Source organism: Stegostoma tigrinum, chromosome 29 (genome assembly GCF_030684315.1).
Source record: "Stegostoma tigrinum isolate sSteTig4 chromosome 29, sSteTig4.hap1, whole genome shotgun sequence".
In the NCBI taxonomy this organism is placed as follows: domain Eukaryota; kingdom Metazoa; phylum Chordata; class Chondrichthyes; order Orectolobiformes; family Stegostomatidae; genus Stegostoma; species Stegostoma tigrinum.
In genome coordinates this window covers 30,638,923-30,659,811 of record NC_081382.1, presented here as the reverse complement: position 1 = coordinate 30,659,811, position 20,889 = coordinate 30,638,923, and the positions used below count along the sequence as shown (strand labels likewise).

At 39.7% G+C, this 20,889-nt stretch overlaps 1 protein-coding gene across 13 annotated transcripts in view; it reads left to right on the top strand.

Moving 5' to 3' along the window:
- Positions 1-19,263, top strand: part of LOC125465223 (disabled homolog 2-interacting protein-like) — a 669,026-nt gene extending 649,763 nt beyond the window's left edge. For all 13 annotated transcript variants that reach the window (XM_048558459.2, XM_048558457.2, XM_048558458.2 and 10 more), the window contains 3 exons: positions 3,981-4,183; positions 12,092-12,179; positions 15,180-19,263. In XM_048558459.2, the coding sequence (XP_048414416.1) occupies positions 3,981-4,183; positions 12,092-12,179; positions 15,180-15,347 (459 nt within the window). In that variant the 3' untranslated portion in view covers positions 15,348-19,263. The remainder of the gene's footprint in view (positions 1-3,980; positions 4,184-12,091; positions 12,180-15,179) is intronic.
- The last annotated feature ends 1,626 nt before the right edge of the window (positions 19,264-20,889 follow it).

Here is a 20,889-nt window from a genome sequence, read left to right as displayed (position 1 = left end):
AGAGTTTAGAAGGTTAAGGAGAGATCTAATAGAAACTTACAAGATAATGTATGGTTTAGAAGGGGTGGACGCTAGGAAGTTGTTTCCGTCAGGCGGGGAGACTAGGACCCGTGGGCACAGCCTTAAAATTAGAGGGGGTAAATTTAAAACAGAAATGAGAAGACATTTCTTCAGCCAGAGAGTGGTGGGCTTGTGGAATTCGTTGCCACAGAGTGCAGTGGAGGCCGGGACGTTGGATGCCTTCAAGGCAGAGATCGACAAATTCTTGCTTTCAGAAGGAATCAAGGGCTACAGGGAGAGTACAGGGAAATGGTGTTGAAATGCCCAACAGCCATGATTTAAATGGCAGAGTGGACATGATTGGCCGAATGGCCTTACTTCCACTCCTATGTCTTATGGCCTCCTGTTGATTGGGCAACCCTCACACCACTCTAATGCATCACCCAATACCAAGAATCTTGTGTAGTAGCCCTTTATATAGCACCTTATGAGTGTCTTTTGGAAATCCAAATCCATTACACTTGTTCTCCTTTATCTACTGTTTGTTTGTTATATATTCAAAAGAATAGATTATTTAAACTTGACTTCGCTTTCAGAAAATCTTGTTGTCTCTGCCTGACTGTATTTTTAAGTTCTAAATGTCCAGCAACTATCCCCTGAATAATAGTTTCCAGTATTTTTCAATGATGTCGGTCTTACTGACTTAAAAGTTTGTGTTCTGTGTTCTTCCTCCCTCCTTTCTTGTCTGTAGGCATTATATTTTCAGTTTTCTCATCCACTGGGACCTTTCCAGAATCTGGGAAATTTTGGATATTTTCAACCAGTTAGCTATCTCTGTGGCCACTTCTTTTAAGACCTTAGGATGCAGGCCAGCAAGTCCTGAGGACTTGTCAGCCTCTATTCCCATTTCATTTTCAGAATACATTCTTTCTGGTGATTGTGATCCTCAAATTGAATATGAAATTTAGTCATGTTATCATTCTACCAATCTTGAAACATAATACATTGACTTTTTTTAGTTTTAAGTCAGGTTGTTTAATTTTGTTTTGGTTCATTTGTGCCATTAGTGTTTTGGCCTTTACTGTTACTATGAAAAATGACACAAAATAACATTGAACAAGTCTTCCACTTTCCTAAGGACCATTTTACTCTTGCCTTCAAAGGTCTTGAAATGATATTTCATTCACCTTTGCCACATGTAATAGATTTATAAAGTATTTGCAGTTGGTTTTAAAATCTCATTATATTTCGTATTCCCTTCTTATTTCAATGTATTCCTCAGGGTAATAACTCAAGAAACCTGATTGGAGAGGAACATCATTTATTGTTGATCACCAAATTACAGCCACTATTCGTGATGTACACAAGCTAGTCCCAACCTAAGACAGACAGATTTATAGACTCATCCCTGGATCTGCTTTGAATTTTTGTAATCAACCGGAAAATGTTATTATACACCTCTGGAGCAGGTGGGACGTGAACCCAGGGCCCCCAACTCAGGGGTAGGGGCACGACCGCTGCATCACAAGAATTCTCTGGGTTTGTTTTTTTTAAAAAAGAAGTCCTAGGCCTGCTTACAGATATTATTACACATCTACCGAGCAGGTGGATATTGAACCTGGGCCTCCTGGCTCAGGTGGAGACACTACCACAATGCCACAGGTCCCTTCTGAGTCTGCATTATATATATTTTTTGATTTAACCTATTATCCCAACCAAACTGTTCAGAAATGTTATTACACACTTCTGGAACAGGTAGGACCTAAACCTAGACCTCCTGGTCCAGGGGTAGGGACACTACCACTGCATCACAAGAGGGCCCTGGGGTCCGCTTAGTAAAATGTGGAGATGAAAATTTTGTGCTGGACAGTCCATTGTCTGTTAGCATGAGGATTTGTGCTAAAACAAGATCCAATGAGGAAATGAATTAGTGATTTCTATTTGCCCTGTCTTGAGTTATCACACCTAGCTATTTTAAGTTTCACTTTTCCTTATATTTGTGGAAGTTTCTTTTTTAGTTTAATACTGCATATTTATTGGCCAAGATTTCCTAACTACACAACTAAAGCCTTTGAAGTTTAGGGATATTTACTGTTTTTGATTTCTATAGAAAACTTGAATTTTCCCACTATTTGTCCAGATGATAACCAAAATACACAGTTGTAATTTTACCAGACACCAGTTCAACCAGATTTGAACTGTAGTAAATTAATTCCCTATCCTCTTGCTGTCCAGCTATTTACGTTTAAAACTCTCACCCTCTCAAACCTATTTGCAAAATGTTCCCTTACTGCCACACCAGTAATTAATTGCAGTTCATTACTCACAAAAACGTGATTCACTGTGATGAGATAGGGTTAGGGGTTTTTTGAAGAATGGTCTAGGCCTGAAATGTCATTTCCTGCTCCTCTGATGCTGCTTGACCTGCTGTGTTCATCCAGCTCTACACCGGAGTCTGAAAACTTAAGTATCACTCTTGTACGTAAGCATCTCTGCTAAACTATTTTATTTTGGTAGAGGGCTGTGGTTATGGCACCATGTAAAATGGTAGCTACTCCCTACAGAGTTGAGTACTGTTAAGTTTAAATAAGTTTTTAAAACCACTCATTTCAAAAGCTAACATCACTACATATGCTTAAAATGGAAGTCTGCTGAACTAAAAGCCTTATCAGCTACTTGCTTCTTATCTGAACAGTGTGCATCAGTAACAGGCAATCAGTTTTAACTGGAAGGGTGAATGATGCATTTTATATTAATTACAAACATTGAGAAGCCAATACTATAATAGTCATTAAACATGTTTCATACATTAGGATAGCCTTAGCCCGCAGTATTTAGAAAACGTAATGGGGATAAAGGCTGACAAGTCCTCTGGACCTGAAGGCCTGCATCCTAAAGGTCTTAAAAGAAATAGCTGCAGAGATAGCAAATATATTGGTTGCAAGAGGGAATGAAGTAATTTACTTTGGATGGACTTGAAGTAGCATGTATAAAGGGATTCTAGATTAGCAGCTTTTAAGCTTACCAATCAAAAATCACTAATCTGTGCACCGTGCCTTGCATGATAGGGTAGTCTTCCAAAATCACAGCCCTTCAAGAAGCAGAATTTCTTATTTAGAAATAGAAAAACAAAACAGCTTGGGAGAGAAACAGGCCCTTTCGGCCCAGCAACACTGTGCCAATATCTGGTGCCTTTCTGCACTGAAAGGCTTTTGCCTCTATATGGTCTGTATCCCTCTATTCCCTGCCTATTCAACCTCCACCACCTTCTCCGGCAGCACATTTCAGGTACTTATCACCCTCTGTGTAAAAAAAAACCTGCTTCTGACATCTCCTTTTACCTTAAACTTATGTGCCCTAATAATTGGCATTTCTTTCCTGGCAGAAAGACTCAGACTATGTATTCTATCCACACTTCTCATACTCTAGTAAACTTCTAACAGGTCACCCATAATGTTCAGTGTTCAATGTTCAAGCAAAAACAAACCAAGTTTGTCCAATTTCTCCTCATGGGTAATAGACTCCAAAACATCCTGGTAAAACATTTCTGTATCCTGTCCAAACCCTCCACATCCCTCTGCTAGTGTAGTAACTAGAACTGTATACAATATTCCACTGTGGCCTAACTTAAGTTTTTAAACTCTACACTGACTAATGAAGGTAAACATGCCATATGCCTTCTGGACCACCTTATCCACTTGGATTGTCACTTTCAGGGAACTGGGGATCTGTACACCTAGATCCCTCCTTTATATGTTAATGTTACTAAGGGTTCCACCTTTTGCTGAATATTTCCCACCTGCATTAGATCTTCCAAAATGCATCACCCCTCATTCACCCAGATTAAACTTCATCTGCCCTTTCTCCACTCAATGATAGTAAAGGTTTGGTTGGTTAAAAATTTGAAAATTTTGGATCTGCTGGCAATAATTTAATGGAACTAAATGCAACTTCACCTAAGCTTGCCTTCTTTACATCAGTACCAGCAGGAGATTGCTATACTTCAGGATAAACTGAGGGCATCCAATCGGAAACTGGAAGAATATGAGGTGCATTTAAAGAACCAAGAGGAACATGCACAAAAGATGATGCTGGAATACCAAGCCAGGCTGGAGGAGGGCGAGGAACGACTTCGCAGACAACAAGACGACAAAGAGGTGCAGATGAAAGGCATTATCAGCAGGTATATAGCCAACATCTGTTTTGCCCGGGGTAATTTCTACACAATGATGCAGAATTTTGGAGAGTGCACATTGTGAACTAAATGTGGATGTTGACAGAGTCCAATTACTAGTGCATCACTTCAAGCTCCTACATCATTTTGAGGGTTGAGGATTCTATTGAAAAATTAGTCGAATATTTCCAAGGGAATTGCATATCAAGCTAGTTTCATATTATCATAACATATTTGAAAGCGTGCACCTGAAGGTCACAATAAGTATAATCCTTGAATTTGGATTCTCCTAGCATCATCCTTAGAGTTACAGAAGTCCATTGGGAGCATAGGTGCCTGTTCCTGGTTTTTCATGCTGATTAATTATAGTCTATTCTAGGATAATTATCTAATTGTTTACAAGAATGTTTTCAGACAAGAGCAGAGGCAAATGGCTATAAACCATTTCATAGTCTGAATGGTGGAAAATAAATCCAGGTCTGGATCAGTGGTTTGTGCGCGCACACACAAGCATGAGTTTATTTCTCATTGGGTAGAAATATTTTGTTAGATGTGTCCAGGAGGGCTTTTTGAGACTGTATGTTGATAGAGAGGAGGCCATTCTAGACTTGGGGTATTAGGGAATGAGCCAGGACAGGTGATCTAAGTTTCAGTAGGGCAACATTTTGGGCTCAGTGACCAACATTTGGAGTAGTCGCAGACAAGGACAAGAGAGTGGCCCTTGGGTGAGGATGTTTAATTGGGCAAGGGCCAATCATATCCAAATTAGACTAGAACTGTGGAACGTGGATAGAGAAGTTATTTGAGGGCAAATCTACATCTGGGATGTGGGAGGTTTTTAAAAGACCAATTGATTAAAGTGCAGGACAACGATAGGAATGGTTCCTGGATCCTGCCAATGATAGGGGAAGTTGTAAACTTAGTCAAAAGGAAAATGGGAAGTTATACATAGGTCTAGGTAGCTACAAACTGACAAAGCCCTTGAGTAAAGAGAAATTAGGAAGGAATTTAAACATAGAATTAGGAAGGCTAAAAGGGGCCATGAAAAATGTTTAGCAAACATGGTCAAGGAGAATCCCAAGGCTTTTTACACAGGTATTAGAAGAAAGAGATTAGCAAGGGAAAAGAGTAGGTTCCCTCAAGGGCAAAGGAGGGAGCTTATGTGTGGAGCCACAGGAAGTGGGAGAGATCCTTAATAAGTACTTTGTATCAGTGTTCACAGAGAAGGAGGACAGGACTGATGCTGAGGTCAACGATATGTGTGTGTGAATATTCCCAAGAATGTCAGTATTACAGGAGAATATTTTGGGTACCCTAAATTGCATTAAAGGTAGATAATTTCCTAGGGAAGGATGGGATCTTTCCCAGGTTACTACGAGAGGGAAGAAATGGCTAGAGCATTAGCAGATATCTTCACATTTAGGCCAGGGGACTGGAAATTAGCCAATGTTATTCCCTTGTTTAAGAAAGGAAGCAGGGATAATCCAGGAAATAAGCCGGTGAGTCGGACATCTGTGGTGGGGAAGCGCTTAGGAAAGATACCAAGGGACAGGATAAATGCGTGTTTGGAAGAAAAGGTTTAAATAAGTTTTTTATTTAGCGACAGGCAGCATGGTTTCATATGGGGAAAGGTCATATCACCAACCTGATCCAATTTTTTGGAAGAGGTGACAAAGATAATTCGTTGTGGATGTAATTTATACGGTCATTAATAAGGCTTTTGATAAATGCCTTACACATGGCAGAATGGTACAAAAATTAAAGTCACGTGGGATTCGGAACAGGCTTGCTCAAATGGATACAAAGACTGGCTTGGTCATAGAAGACAAAGGGTAGCAGTGGAAGGATGTTTTTCAGAATGGAGACTGGAAATTAGTGGTGTTCCACAGGGATCTGTCTTGGGTCCTCTGTTGTGTATAGTATATATAAATGATCTGGAGGTAAATGTGGGTGGTCTGATTAGTAAGTTTGCAGATGGCACAAAGATTGGTGGAGTTGCTGATAGTGCCGACAATTGTTAAAGGATACAACACGACATAGTTTGTTGACTTGGGCACTGAAATGGCAGATGGAGTTTAATTCAGACAAATGTAAACTGATGCATTTTGGATGATCAAATTTAGGTGTAAATTATACTGTTAATGACAGAACCCTTAGTAATATTAGCATACAGACGGATCTGGCTGTGCAGGTCCACAGTTCCCTAAAAGCAGCAACACAGGTGGCCAAAGTGATTAAGAAGGCACATGACACACTTGCCTTCATCGGCCAAGGCATAAAGTACAAGAGTTGGCAAAACACGTTGCAGTGATATAAAACCTCTGTTAGGCTGTATTTGAAGTATTGTGCGCAGTTTTGATTGTCACATTACCAAAAAAAGGATATGGAAGCTTTGGAGAGAGTGCAGAGAAGATTCACCAGGATGGTGCCCAGTCTCGAGGACATTGGCTATGAGGAAAGATTAAAAAGACGAGAATAGTTTTCACTGGAAAGACCGTGGCTGACAGGAGATCTGATAGAGGTCTACAAATTATGAGAGGCATAGATAGGGTGGATAGTCAGACACTTTTTCCCAGGGTTGAAGTTTCAATTGCAAGGGGGCACAGGTTCAAGTTGAGAGGGCAAAAATTTAAAAAGGAGATGTACGAGGGATGTTTTTCCAGAGCAGTAGGAGTCTTGAATGCACTACCAGAAGAGGCAATGGAGAAAGCACATTGGTGATATTTAGAGGTATCTGGATGGTTACATGGACAAGGAGGGAAGACAGGGATACAGACCAAATAAGGACAGAAGGTTTGTTTTTTTAGTTTAGTCAGGGCATGATGATTGGTACAGGTTTGGAGGGCCAAAGGGCCTGGTCCTGTGCTATACTCTTGTTCTTTTTTGTAATCCAAGCACTAGTGCAGGCAGGCCAAAGATGACCATGCTGATGCTTCAAGCCAAGTTAAACAGGGACAGTTGGTGGCATGATGAGCTGTTGTAAGAGTATCCAAAAAAAACCAACTCCAAAATGTTTAATGGTTGATGTATAGGGTAATCAACTTGCCTTCTAGCATAGGTAACAAAAAGAAAGCTGAAAGACAGAAGGAATAAGTACTGATGTTCCTCTCAAGTACTTTCAGGTGTAGCACTCACCTAGTCACTACTGAGTTGATCTGGCCAGAAATTAAACATTGTGCACAAGTTCCCAGCTTATATTCCACATGGAAGAGGCAGAAAAAGCCATATCCAGGCTTGAAAAACTGCCTATGACTAATTATGTAGTCACTTAAAAAGAAATGCTGCTGCTAATTTTGTCGATATAAAGACTTCAGGTTTTGTGATAGACAGTAATAAATGCCTATCACAAGTTATTGGTTGGTACATTACATATGTGGAGGCTGTTACGATAATGTTTTCATATTTACTAATTTGAGGAGTTTGGGTTTAAAAAATTGAAGAGGAGATGCCTGGATGGTTTACTTTAAAAAAGAACTTCAAAGGAACCATAACATCATAAGACAAATTTTTAAACAAAACAAAAATTGCCTTTAACATCAAGAATGTCATTTGACCAAGTGCAGTATCTAGGAGCCCCAGCAAAAACTGTAAGTCAGAGCACACTCCCTGCTGGTTGGAGTTATAGATGTGCTAAAGGCAAATGGTTATGGTTGTTAGAGGTCAGTAACATCTTCTCCAGGATGTCTCTACAGGAATTGTTCAGGTTAGCATCCTAGGCCCAAACATCTTAAGCTGCTTTCCCAAATGACTTTCCCTCCATCAAAAGGTCAAAACGTTTGCTGACTGTTGGTATTAAGCATTGCACATTTGTGACTACTGAGATACTGAAGCAATCCATGTTCAAATGCCCTAAGACCTGAACAATATCCAGACTTGGGCTGAGAAATGGCAAGTAACATTCACACCATACAACTACCAGGCAATGAACATCCTCAATAAGAGACACAATCTAACCACCACTCCTTGACATTCAATGATGTTGCCATCACTGAATCCTACAGAATCAACAGCCTGGGCTTTGCCACTGACCAGAAATTGAGCTGGACTTGCTGTATAAATACCGTGGCTACAAAAGTAGGTCAGGTCAGAGATTAGGAGTATTGCACCAAATAACACCGTCTGAATCCCCAAACCCTGTCCACCATCTACAAAGTACAAGTCAGGAGTATGAAGGAATACCCACACTTGCCTGAACAAGTGCATTCCAACAACACTCAACAAGCTTAACATGATCCAAGACAAAGCAGCCTGCTTCACTGGCACCATGCCCACACCTTCCACCAACACTTAGTAGCTGCAGTATGAACCATCTTCACATCCATTGAAAAACATTCAAAGATTCTTAGTCAGTACCTTCCAAAATCATGACCGTTTCCATGTAGAAGGAGAAGGGCAGTAGACAATTGGGAACATCACCACCTGCTAATTCCCCTCCAAGCCACACACCATTCAGATTTGGAAATTTATTGCTGTTCCTTCACAATCTCTGGATCACAATCCAAGAATTCTCTCCGCAACAGCATTGCGGGTCTATGTACAGCACATGGACTACATTTGAAATTGGAACGCATTACCATCTTCAAGGGCAACTAAGGATGGGCAATAAATGCTGACCAGGCAGCAATGCCCACATCCTACAAAATAAAAAGAAATTCATGTGAAACTGCATGATTCCTGATAACTACTTGTCTAGGTCACTTGAACTCACTTCAGTGAAAGCACCAGACTGTTTATATCTAGGGTTTCATGGCTATTTTGTTGAAAGTGTTTGCAGGCTGAGTTTGTTTCTGAATTTTCAGTTGGGGAAATCCTGCTATAGAACAAGCTGTTCAGCTCATGTCTCCTGTTTGTGAAGCATTTGTATTGAGAGATCAAGCAGAAATTTGATTGTTCTTCTGGAAGAGTAACTGAAAAATCTTCAACATTATTTCTCCCGACCAAACTGTGACTACCAAGACCCCACAGACAACCAAGCGTGATCTGTGACTTGACCAAAGGTCAACAAACTTTGGAACCAGGAAGTTCCTGCATTTTGCCTTTTATTTTGCTTTTGCTTTTAACAATAACCACGATTAAAAAGAAAAACACTTTCTGATTGAAGCCAATCTCTTATTCCCTTTTTACCTGAGGTGGGGTAAATATTTATTTGCACGTCATGAATTGTGTTAACCAAATCTGCATCATCTTTAATGAATTTTGTTTCATAATGAATTGATAATTTTGTGTTTATTTAAGAAATCTTGACAGTTTTATTCATTCTAAGTTTAGTATGAATGCCCATATCAGTACTTGGGCAAAATATTTTTATTTTATGTTGTAAACCACAAACTAGTCGGACTAAATGGATTCTGCATTCCTTCTCTCTCAGTCACAACTTAAGCCGTAAAAAAAATTTTGCATGATATTAAGGGGTATGGAATTCGGTGATTGCAAAATTGGTGCCGAGTTGGGTCAGTCTGAGACCACGTGCCTATAGGACATTACTGTAATTTTTCTTGAAGTATGTGAAGACAAAGTGGTGCCACCACAGAATATGTTAGTTTCCTTGCAACAAGTGACCTTTCTGAATCTGACTGGCTGGCTGTCCTAGAACCATTGCCGCCATTCCTGTATAGTTATTAACTTGCAGGTAGTTTCACCTCTCTGCGTTGTTATTAATTACCAGAATGCTAGACCACAGCAGGTAAATTTAAGACAGCACCTCCAGAGTTCCACTCTTCGTTAATGTTTTACACATGTACTTCCATCAAAATTCAAAAATTTATCATGTTTTATTTCGTATCCAAGAATTTTCTTAAATGTAGTCAATAATTGAAATGTAGTCATTGGCGGCACAGTGGCTCGGTGGTTAGCACTGCAGCCTCACAGCACCAGGGACCCGGGCTCAATTCCACTCTCTGGCCACTGTCTGTGTGGAGTTTGCACATTCTCCTTATATCTGTGTGGGTTTCCTCCAGAAGCTCCGGTTTCCTCCCACAGTCCAGAGATGTCCAGGCTAGGTGGATTGGACAAGTTAAATAGACCGTAGGGTTCAGGGATGTGTAGATTAGGGTTATTGGGGTGGGGGGGGGGGGGTAGTTCTGGATGCGATAGTCTCAGAGTCAGTGTGGACTTGTTGGCCTGAAGGGCCTGTTTCCACACTGTAGGGATTCTTTTAAAAAAAACTAAATTAGTCTTAGTTAATTTTTAAAATACCTGTGCTCTCCCCATGACTCACTCAACCAAAATGAGCAGTAGGTTAACAAGATTCCAGGTTTAGCTGATCTCAGCCAGAATGGCAGATTAAAAAGGTTATGTGGCCCAGGTTCCATGTTACTGCTAATAAAAAGTGTGTAGCTGGATGAACACAGCAGGCCAAGCAGCGTCTCAGGAGCACAAAAGCTGACATTTCGGGCCTAGACCCTTCATCAGACAGGGGGATGGGGTGAGGGTTCTGGAATAAATAGGGAGAGAGGGGGAGGCGGACCGAAGATGGAGAGAAAAGGTAGGGAGGGGATAGGTCAGTCCAGGGAAGACGGACAGGTCAAGGAGGTGGGATGAGGTTAGTAGGTAGGAAATGGAGGTGCGGCTTGGGGTTGGAGGAAGGGATGGGTGAGAGGAAGAACAGGTTAGGGAGGCAGAAACAGGTTAGACTGGTTTTGGGATGCAGTGGGTGGAGGGGAAGAGCTGGGCTGGTTGTGTGGTGCAGTGGGGGGAGGGGACGAACTGGGCTGGTTTTGGGATGCGGTGGGGGAAGGGGAGATTTTGAAGCTGGTGAAGTCCACATTGATACCATTGGGCTGCAGGATTCCCAAGCGGAATATGAGTTGCTGTTCCTGCAACCTTCAGGTGGCATCATTGTGGCACTGCAGAAGGCCCATGATGGACATGTCATCTAAAGAATGGGAGGGGGAGTTGAAATGGTTCGCGACTGGGAGGGGCAGTTGTTTATTGCGAACCGAGCGGAGGTGTTTTGCAAAGCGGTCCCCAAGCCTCTGCTTGGTTTCCCCAAAAAAGAGGAAGCCACACTGGGTACTTTGGGTACAGTATACCACATTGGCAGATGTGCAGGTGAACCTCTGCTTAATATGGAAAGTCATCTTGGGGCCTGGGATAGGGGTGAGGGAGGAGGTGTGGGGGCAAGTGTAGCATTTCCTGCGGTTGCAGGGGAAGGTGCCGGGTGTGGTGGGGTTGGAGGGCAGTGTGGAGCGAACAAGGGAGTCACGGAGAGAGTGGTCTCTCCGGAAAGCAGACAAGGGTGGGGTCGGATTGTAGATGGCGGAAGTGTCGGAGGATGATGTGTTGTAGTTCCAGATGTAATTACATCTCTGAACAGGTTAATTAGAAAAAAAAAGCAATTAGAGAATCTTAGGGGTGCCTATGCTGTGATGGTCATATCTCTACCTTTGAGCCAGAAGACCCCAATTCTAGTCTCATCTGTTCTAGAAGTGTGTAATAACATCTCTGAACAAGTTGATTAGAAAACATCCAGAAAGAAGATTTATCATTGAAGAAGGAAACCTCTGCCTGGATTCTCACTATAGCCAACGGTCTACTTTGCATTTGTCAATTTTGGGTCACAAGGTTTTGGATATAATAATGCCTGCTGACACACACTGAAAATATCCAGGAAAAAAAAATTCATGTGATTGAAGTACTAAAGGAGTACTTAAGCAATACAAAGTTGCAGGAGGGAGGACAGAATTCTGACTTTTCTGTGGCTATGTTCAGTAAAAACCCTCCCCCTTTCAGTTAGGCAGGATTGCTTCAATACATTAAAGACTGTTGAATGTTAAAAGCTGTATTGGTACCTCATTTACAGAATGTAATGAATACTGCTTACCAGTGTGTTGGTTTGTCTGATCTGACCGCAGCAGGATTGACTGAGCTTTCAATTCTAATTGAACCTGCTGTGTTGCTCATATTTTCTCCTTACAGATTAATGGCTGTTGAAGATGAGCTGAAGAAAGATCATGCAGAGATGCAGGCAGCAGTAGACTCTAAGCAGAAGATCATTGAGGCACAGGTTAGATGCTGTTTCCCACCTTTATACAAAGATTGACAAAATGGGGATGCTAGCCAACAATTAATGGAGGGTAGAAAGCAAAATACAAAAGTTGTATTGGAAGCCATTCAGCCCCTAAATAAGAAATGGGTGTTGTCTCCTTTGGCAGGATAACACAATATGATCATAAGATTAGATCTTCACTTAATCTGAATTTGATTGTCTGAGCTGTAGTACTTCAAATTCTACCTTTGGAGAAACCAGTTTAACAGAAATCTGTCCTGCATCTAGAAGTATACAAAATGAAAACGTCCATAAAAGTATTTCCCATGTCTGAGACTGATAATGGTAAAATCACTTTATTTATAAAAGATACTGGATCATAGAATGGTTACATCAGAAGTCCATTCAATCTCGTATGTCTGTGCCATTTCTCCGCAAGAAATTATTTTTAATTTTCAGGATTATGGGAAAAATTGTGTCTTATCACAGAATTCTTGTGGCACAGAAGGGTAGTCATTTGGCCCATCATGTGTATACCAGCTGTATTAGAGTGCCAATCTTCTGCCTTTGGCCCATGTCCCTGGACACCATTTCCATCCAAATAGTCATCCAATGCCCTTTTTAAGGCCTCAATTGAACCTGCCACCACCTCATTTTCAGGTAGTATATTTCCATATCCTAGCAACTCATTGCATGCAGAAGATTTTTTCCCCACCTCACACCACCCTTACTCCATTTGCATAGCACTTTAAATCTATGACTTCTCATTCTTTTTCCTTTCATAAGTGAGGATAGCTTCTCCAATCTGCTCATGATTTTGAAAACCCCTACCAAATCTCCTCTCAGCCTTCTTCAATCTATCCTCAAAACCGGTTCCAAGAATGAGAAATTTAATTCTTGTAAACCTTTTCAAAGCCATGATTGAAATCAGCCTCCTCCACGTTCTCAAGCAGTACAGTCCTATGCCTAACCACTTGCTATGTAAAAACCTTTAACCCCCATGCTATGTTGGCTTTATTTTCCATTCAATTTAAACCTGTCTGCTGATTCTCGACCATGCTGTGAGTGGAAATATGATGTGTCTCTATACTAAAAGTCTTTTTGCCTCTTAAAATGTTGCTATTGAGTCTGTCGCCACCACCTCCTGATAAGTGCCTAGAGTGCACTACCACCCTCAATGGAAAAACTTGTCTCTCTCATATTCTTTAAACTTGCTCCCCTTTTACCTTAAACTTATGTCCCTTAGAAATTGACATTTCTACACTGGGAAAGAAAGACTCAGACTATCCATGCCTCATTATTTTGTACACTTCTAACACCTTGCTCAGTTTGCTCTGTATGGTTTGAATCTTGCATTTTTATTTATAAGTAAGTGCCAGTTTTGATATTGCAGTCGTAGTCCTCATAAAAGAGGAACCAAACAACAAGCAGCACACCACCCTGTTTCTCTTTTGCTGTATTGTGGATTGTTTTGCTCCTGGAATGAGAAGGCCATAGGTATTATGGAAGATGAAAGCTGACTGTGTGTTATGGGTGGCAAGATTTCCCAAGCAATTGTGAGCAGGCTGTGCAAAGGGCTTGTGGGGTGAGTGGTATCAGAGTTTTGAGCAGGAGGCCTTGATTGAAGGTGGGTGCAGTCAGAGAGATACAGAGGTAGCAAAGGGAAGTAGTGCACTCACACCAGCGAAGTGGAAGTGGTTATTGGGTTTGGTAAGATTGTGCAAGGCCAAGCTAGTTTTCTTGCTCTGAGAATCATTCCAAACAAGACATGACTCCTGCTTCGTCAGAAAAATGGGAAGATTGCCCACTGTCATGTTTGGTGTCCTGTTAGCTCAGTATATATCAAGTTACAAAGAAATGTTTGATTACGTAACTTCATTCTTCCTATATTAGTTGACACAGTCTATTATTTGCACTTCTTCCACATACACTGATTTATGGCATAGCTCACCGTTTTTTAATTGCTGCCTGTAATTCTGCCGCACTTACTGAACTAATACAGGCAGACAGTGTCATTGCGTTGAATTTCATCTCTAAACCATTTGTCATACAAGTTCTGACTATTGTTCAATTACATGACATGAGCGCCTGATGTTAGATGCAAGCATTTCCTCAGCTAATTGAGAAATTACCCCCAAATGTGAAGTATTAATGGATTATTCTTGCTGTATTTGCCTTTGTTTCAATTTAGTCAACTGTTAAAACAGTAGAAGTTTAGAAGCAGAATGACAGTGTTTCTCTTTGTTAATATAATCTTAAATAAAAGGTATTGCAAAACATGTAAATAGCAGAAATGCCTTTACACAACTCCTGCAAGTGGTTACGCACAGTCACTGGAAGGGATCAAAGAGAAGCTTATAGGAGTCAGCATTTAGAAAGAAAAATAACCAAACTGTAGAGAGACAAAATATGATCTTATAAAAGGAAATAACTCTTATGGAAAAAAAAAGACAGACTTTTGTGTAATTAATTGCAGACCTTACAATTCAGCCCACCCTCAGATTCATACATAATGCACAAACAAATGCAAAAACAGAATAAATAAGAAATTTTCAAGAAGCCAAAGGCTTACAGAATCCAAAAGCACCCTTAATTCCCCAACATTCATGGTAACTCTTAGCTTCAGTTGGTCTTCATAAAGTTTTCCCCAAGTTGGAGGGACTGGCAATTTTGGGAAATTTCAGAAAGACAGCACAGGTCCCAACCTTTCCAACGTTTTGAGCTCGATCATGAAACTTATCCTGAAACATTCCCTTCTGCTTGGTTTGTTGATTTGAATAGTGGGGTCTGGTTCTAGACGACATGACTGTCCAGTTATTTTGGAGATGCCACAGAGATTAACTTAAATCTGTTTCTTCTTGTTTGAATACTTCGAGAAATTAATTGAGCACCCTTAAGCTGAAAATTTCAATAAAATGCTAGTTATTTTTGTAAGTTTGTGTAAGTTGTATGCTCTTTGTAAAAACAATAACTGTATCTGACCCATTTAAACTAAGAACACAACATTGTTTTCAACAGGAAAAACGCATTGTCTCACTGGATGCAGCTAATGCCCGATTGATGAGTGCCCTGTCACAGCTGAAGGAGCGATACAGCATGCAAAGCCGCAATGGCATCTCCCCGACCAATCCCACTAAACTACAAATCACTGAAAACGGGGAATTCAGAAACAGCAGCAATTGCTAGTTTGATGATCCATATCTGCAAATGCCATTAGTGTACATCATGAGTGCTTACAACACAAGATGTGTTAAAGCACAGGCATCAGCTACAGCAACAGAGAAACTGGTGTCCAAATATCTTTTGATTAAGTTTGTTTGTTTGTAAAGTTCCTTTACATGGCCACTTGGACAAAAAAAGCATGTTAATCAGTAAAAAAAGTAATAAACCTTGGAAAGTTTCAGACAAACATGTTGCACTGGAGTACCTCTAATGTTTAAAGATATGGGGTGCCGAATGTCAACTTAAAGCGTGCAGTCAGATTTTGATGATGAAATTACCATGAACATAAAGCAGTGCTGAGAAATTTTGTTTTCCACCAACACAGATTCTGTTCAATTACTCCTGGGCTTCTCTGTTTTTAGTGCTGAATTATAATATTCTCAATCTCAAGTGGATCGACTCAACGGTTTCTGGGGATATTTGGCTATTGCTTTATCTCCACCATAATTGGATATACAGACCTAAATGATACACCAGTTTTATAGAAGCTATAGTACTTTGTCCCTTCATTATGTATCACGTAACTTACTGATAAATTAGTGTTTTCCAATTTTGAACTCCCATGTGCTAGCTTTGTAGTTCTGTCTATTTCGCACTTTTACCACGCACATGAAGTTTTTTTTGGGGAAATACGATTTTCTTCATTTTTGAAGCCTTTTATACAAAAATGCTACTTCTTACAGCTCATGGAAACATGAGGATTCATATGCACTTATCTGGATTATACTACGCAGCATATTCAACCAGGTAAAGACATCCACTAACTTACAGAAGAATGTTTTGAAGGCACTGGGCAATGCTGCATAGAAGTTACTAAGAAAGCCTGACTACAACATGAATCTTTGACCATCAGCTCCAGAATTAAAGTGATATATGAAAGAAGCAGAAAGCAGACTTGTACTCACTAAGTATATGAATCACTACTTTGGATGCATTTGATATTTATTTAATCTTCCCAGTTATCTTCAATTTGTTAAGTTGATTTAATTTTCATTTATGCACCATTTGCTTTTAAAAAGTTCCTTTTTACTATAAAAGGCTTTTCTGTACAAATTAATGGTGTTGGTGTATCTTCCATATTCTGCTGCTCCCAGAGAAACAGATGGACACTGCTGTTACAAAAAATTCTGATTTTTAAAACTAAAATCTTTAAAATGATACAGTAAGATTAGTTCTATTAAAATTTATACCTGTGTGTTTTGTGAGGGTATTTAAAAACCCAAGAGAAAGATTAACTCTTCCTGAAAATTTTTACTTTTAACCGTGTCAGTCAATTTTTGCATCAGTATTGTGTTAAAATCCTATGTATCTGACAAACTGTATATAGTTAACATCTGTTTCTGGTACTGCTTGTCTCAAAGTCGCGGCAGAGTGACTGCATCTTTAACTGCTGTTTATGTTGTTAAAAATGTCTAAAATGCCAGTGGTGGCAAATTAAAACCACTTTATATAGGCAAACAAAATCACTGTGTGATTGCAATCCGTGGTTCTGTAGTTCAAGACCATTTGTTATACTTATTGACTTTTCAGATTTGCAGCATCTTAAGTTGCGTTTGTATTTAGCTACACTGACAATATGACAAGTATCACGACTGCACCAGTGATTTGGTATAATAAGCTCACTAGCCAATTCTCAGTGGTTTCATAGAGAAAAAATAAAGGGGATAATGATTCTGTGTACTGATTTAGGCACTACCACAGAATGCAAGAAGCCAAAAAGGATAAAACAACATAGCAATGTCCTGAAATTCTCCCCACTAGCTAAAATAAGATGTGCTATGCATCCTATAAAACAGCAGAAAACAGAGTTCATTGTCAAAAGAGATTTGAAACAAGAAGTCATCTTTTTAAAATGCACTGCTGAACCAGAACATTCTTAAAACTATACCCATTTAGTAATTAAACAATGTCAGCTTTTCTTAGGGTTTTTAAAAAAATTATTTTGTATGTTTGTAGTTAAAAGGTTTTATAATTTTCAGTTTTTAAATGCATGTAAAATAAGTAAAATGCCATGTTTGTAATTTCAACTAAAGTGCACATTGTTTGTTTTATTTATTTTATAAACTGTGAAGGCACTTAAAACAGTAAATGTGTAAAACCTATAGGTATCATTTTTCTGTGCTTAACTCCTATACGGTAAACAGAAAGCCACAGACCTTGAGGTAATGCTTTCCAAAGTTCCAATGTAATCACATTTTAATGCCTTAGATTTCCTGTGACTAAGGAGTGAAAATTGGTAGTGGCAGGGAGAAAGATCTGTAAGTGATAAGCTAATTCAGCATGTGGGAGAGTGGGGAGGAGAATTGCTGAGTGTGAGGGGAGGTGATACTTGATTGGGGTGGGAGAGTTAAGGATTTTAAACTGCAAAACTGGCCAAAAAGCAAAAACTAAAACCCTTGTAGCAGCAATCAGGCCTTAAAACAGATACACCCACCAACAAAGAATTAAATGAACATTTAATAAATAGTCTTACCACAGTATATGCTACAGAGGCACCGCAGCCACTGCAGAGATAGTAACCCCCAAAATCTTGTCCTGCGTCACAGTCTAAGAATCTCTGCCTGCAGGAGTTAGTCAGGGCCTTGGTGGTGGTCAAAGTGTCCTCACAGTCACCAATTTCCTTAACACAGTCATTGACACTATTTCTTTGCTGTATGTTTGCAATAACATTGGGTAGCTGACACTGGTCTTAGAAGAGAGAGTCCTAGGGATGTATTACCATTTGCAAAGATCCAGGTATGAACCATCATCTGCTGGGATCTCTCCACATAAACAAAAATGTTAGAAAATCATATGTAAACCTTGTAATTTCAAGTCAATTGAAATGAACCATACATTAATGTTAAAAGAACAATGATCCTTTCCAAAAAAAAACAAAAACAATTTGCTCAATCTTTAACATTGTAACTTCATGCTTAGTACTTGGTAAAACCAAAAATACTTCAAGGGCAGACTTTTCACTGAAAATAAAATAGACATATTTAGAACGTTCTGTGAAAGTGTCTGAACAAACTGCGGTAGGAGCTTAAACAGCACTACATTCCAAGGTGCCAAAAGGTCTGAAGGTCTGCAGCATTTTTCTTCGGATAGAGGCTTTCCTAAAAAAGGTGACCCTGTTCAGTCTCCTCAGACATAGCATTATGCCAAAGATTTTGCATCTTAGGATACTGTAGGTTTGTTATTTCCATGGGCAGTTCTTAGAACAAAATTCACAATTATTCTCAGGCCATGAAAAAAATCCACAGGCATCTACAATTAATTGGATTGATATGCTGTGCTTTTGGCTTGGTCTATAAATGTTAGCTTCAGAAAAGATACACAAACAGGTTAGTTCAAAAAGTTGTTTGAGATAGTAGGAACTGCAGATGCTGGAGACCGAAATGTCAACCTTCCTGCTCCTGAGATGCTGCTTGGCCTGCTGTGTTCATCCAGTTCTACACATCGTTATCTCTAGTTCAAAAAGTGATTGTTTTGTTTTGGAATTTCCAGCTTTTAAGTGCTATATTGAAAGCAATACCTATCACTCCTTTTCTACAAATGAATTTTAAAATGCATACTATCAGAATTTGACGTACGTGTCCCACATTTTAAATTGCTGCAAATAAATCAGTTTAAAATAGTTCTAATTATTTTGTCCTTAAAACGCAGAATTAAGGACATACCTCCATTAACTGGTGTTGACTGATACTTGTCCTTGGAAAGCTGTTGTACGTTTTATATCCTTACACTTTTGTAAGTATGTTTAAAGTATTTGCTGGACTCACTTCAGCTTACTTAACCTGTAATAATGTACAAAGAAGTTGGTTGTGTTAAATATGTGGCAGTGCAATTTATGTACATTTGCAACTAGACTTATTAAAGTTTTATTTAGCTATTTTAACTGAATTTGTGTCATGTCATTGTTATAATGAGTGTGATACTTGGAACATTTTTGCTACAGGCACTTGCACACATGTGGTGTGACAAATTAGTTTGCATATTACATAAATACCAACCCAATGAGGAAGAAAGCAACATATAGCAAGAAGATACAAACAAGCTGAAGGAAGGAGTGGATCCATGAAATCCAACACAGAAATAAAACACAATGTACACTGGAATGAAGAGTGAAAGCAAACAAAACAAAACAAATACAAATACAGTTAAATGTAGAGGCAGACATAGCAGGGGCAGGACAGTGTGGCTGCAAAGTAAAATACACAAGAGCCAGTTGGGTGCACATGGACAGGAATAGTCAGGAGGCTGGAGCAGTGTCAGCCAAAATACACAGCACAAAATGAATACTGTCCCACCCAGGATGGCAAGAATGATGGAGGAGCGCTGTGTGTAACAAAGAACACTATCTACAAGCAATCCAGGTTAAATCTGTATGTAAAAAACCAGATTCTTACAAATACCACCGTGAACACTATGTAATATGTTTGAAAGTGCTTCATGTAGTGGTCCATAACACAGCCATTTGTAAAGGGTACAGGCTGTTTACTTTCTGGCGGCAAGACTGAACAAGCTGAAGGTGTTCAGCTTAGAGCAGAGTCCAAGAGAAAATTTGATGAAGGCATTTAAAAATCAAGTCTGGCTCTTCAGTTCTAAAGTAGCCCGTTAGAATCCAAACGATAGCTTGGTTTCTCTCTCCACAGAGGCTGCCAGACCTGCTGGACTTGGTTTCACACAAATTCAAAAGTAGCCTTCAAAAGGGAGTTAAAGAAATACCTGAAACAGAAAGAAATTAAAAAGGGATATGGGAAAGAGCAGAGTGTTGGACGAACAAAGTGCTGAATGGTCTCCAGTGCTATATTACTCAACATTTGAGTTGTAATTTATTACTAATTATAGATAAACATCATGTCAACATAACTTGAATGTTTCGAGTTCATAATTTATGATACAAAATTCACATTGGAGATTTTATTTCCCTTCTAATCTCAAAAGTAGTATGCCCATTAGGTGTTTTTTAAAAACAAAATTGAGAACTAAGGAATAAAAACAGAGATGCAGAGCCAGGTGATGTGATGTACCTGTGTGATATGGCAGCTGGTGGACTCCACTATGATTCATAGTAACCACATCTGCAGCAAGTGTTAGTTGCTTGAGGAACTCTGACTCAGGTGATGAGATGGAGTCTGAGCTTCAAATACTGTGACACATCAGGGAGGGGGCAAGAGTTACCCAGACACTGCTTTAGGAAGCAGTCACGTTCCTTACATTAATTACTTCAAATTTGGTCAGTGGTCAGGGACAGGACAGGGAGCCTATAAGCGAGCCAGTAGAGGGATTAAAGATGTAGCGCTGCAAAAGCATCAGCCTTTGAACTTGGCTAACAGGTTTCAGATTCTTGCTCCCCATGTGGTCAAAAGCAGGATGTGATGGTGGATAAGCAAACTGACCATAGCACTGTGGTACAGGGAACCATTTACAAGGGGAAGAAAAACATAGTTGTATTTGGGAATAGTATAGTTAGGGGAATAGACACTTCTGTTGTCAGAATGAAGAGTCTGAAAACTGTGTT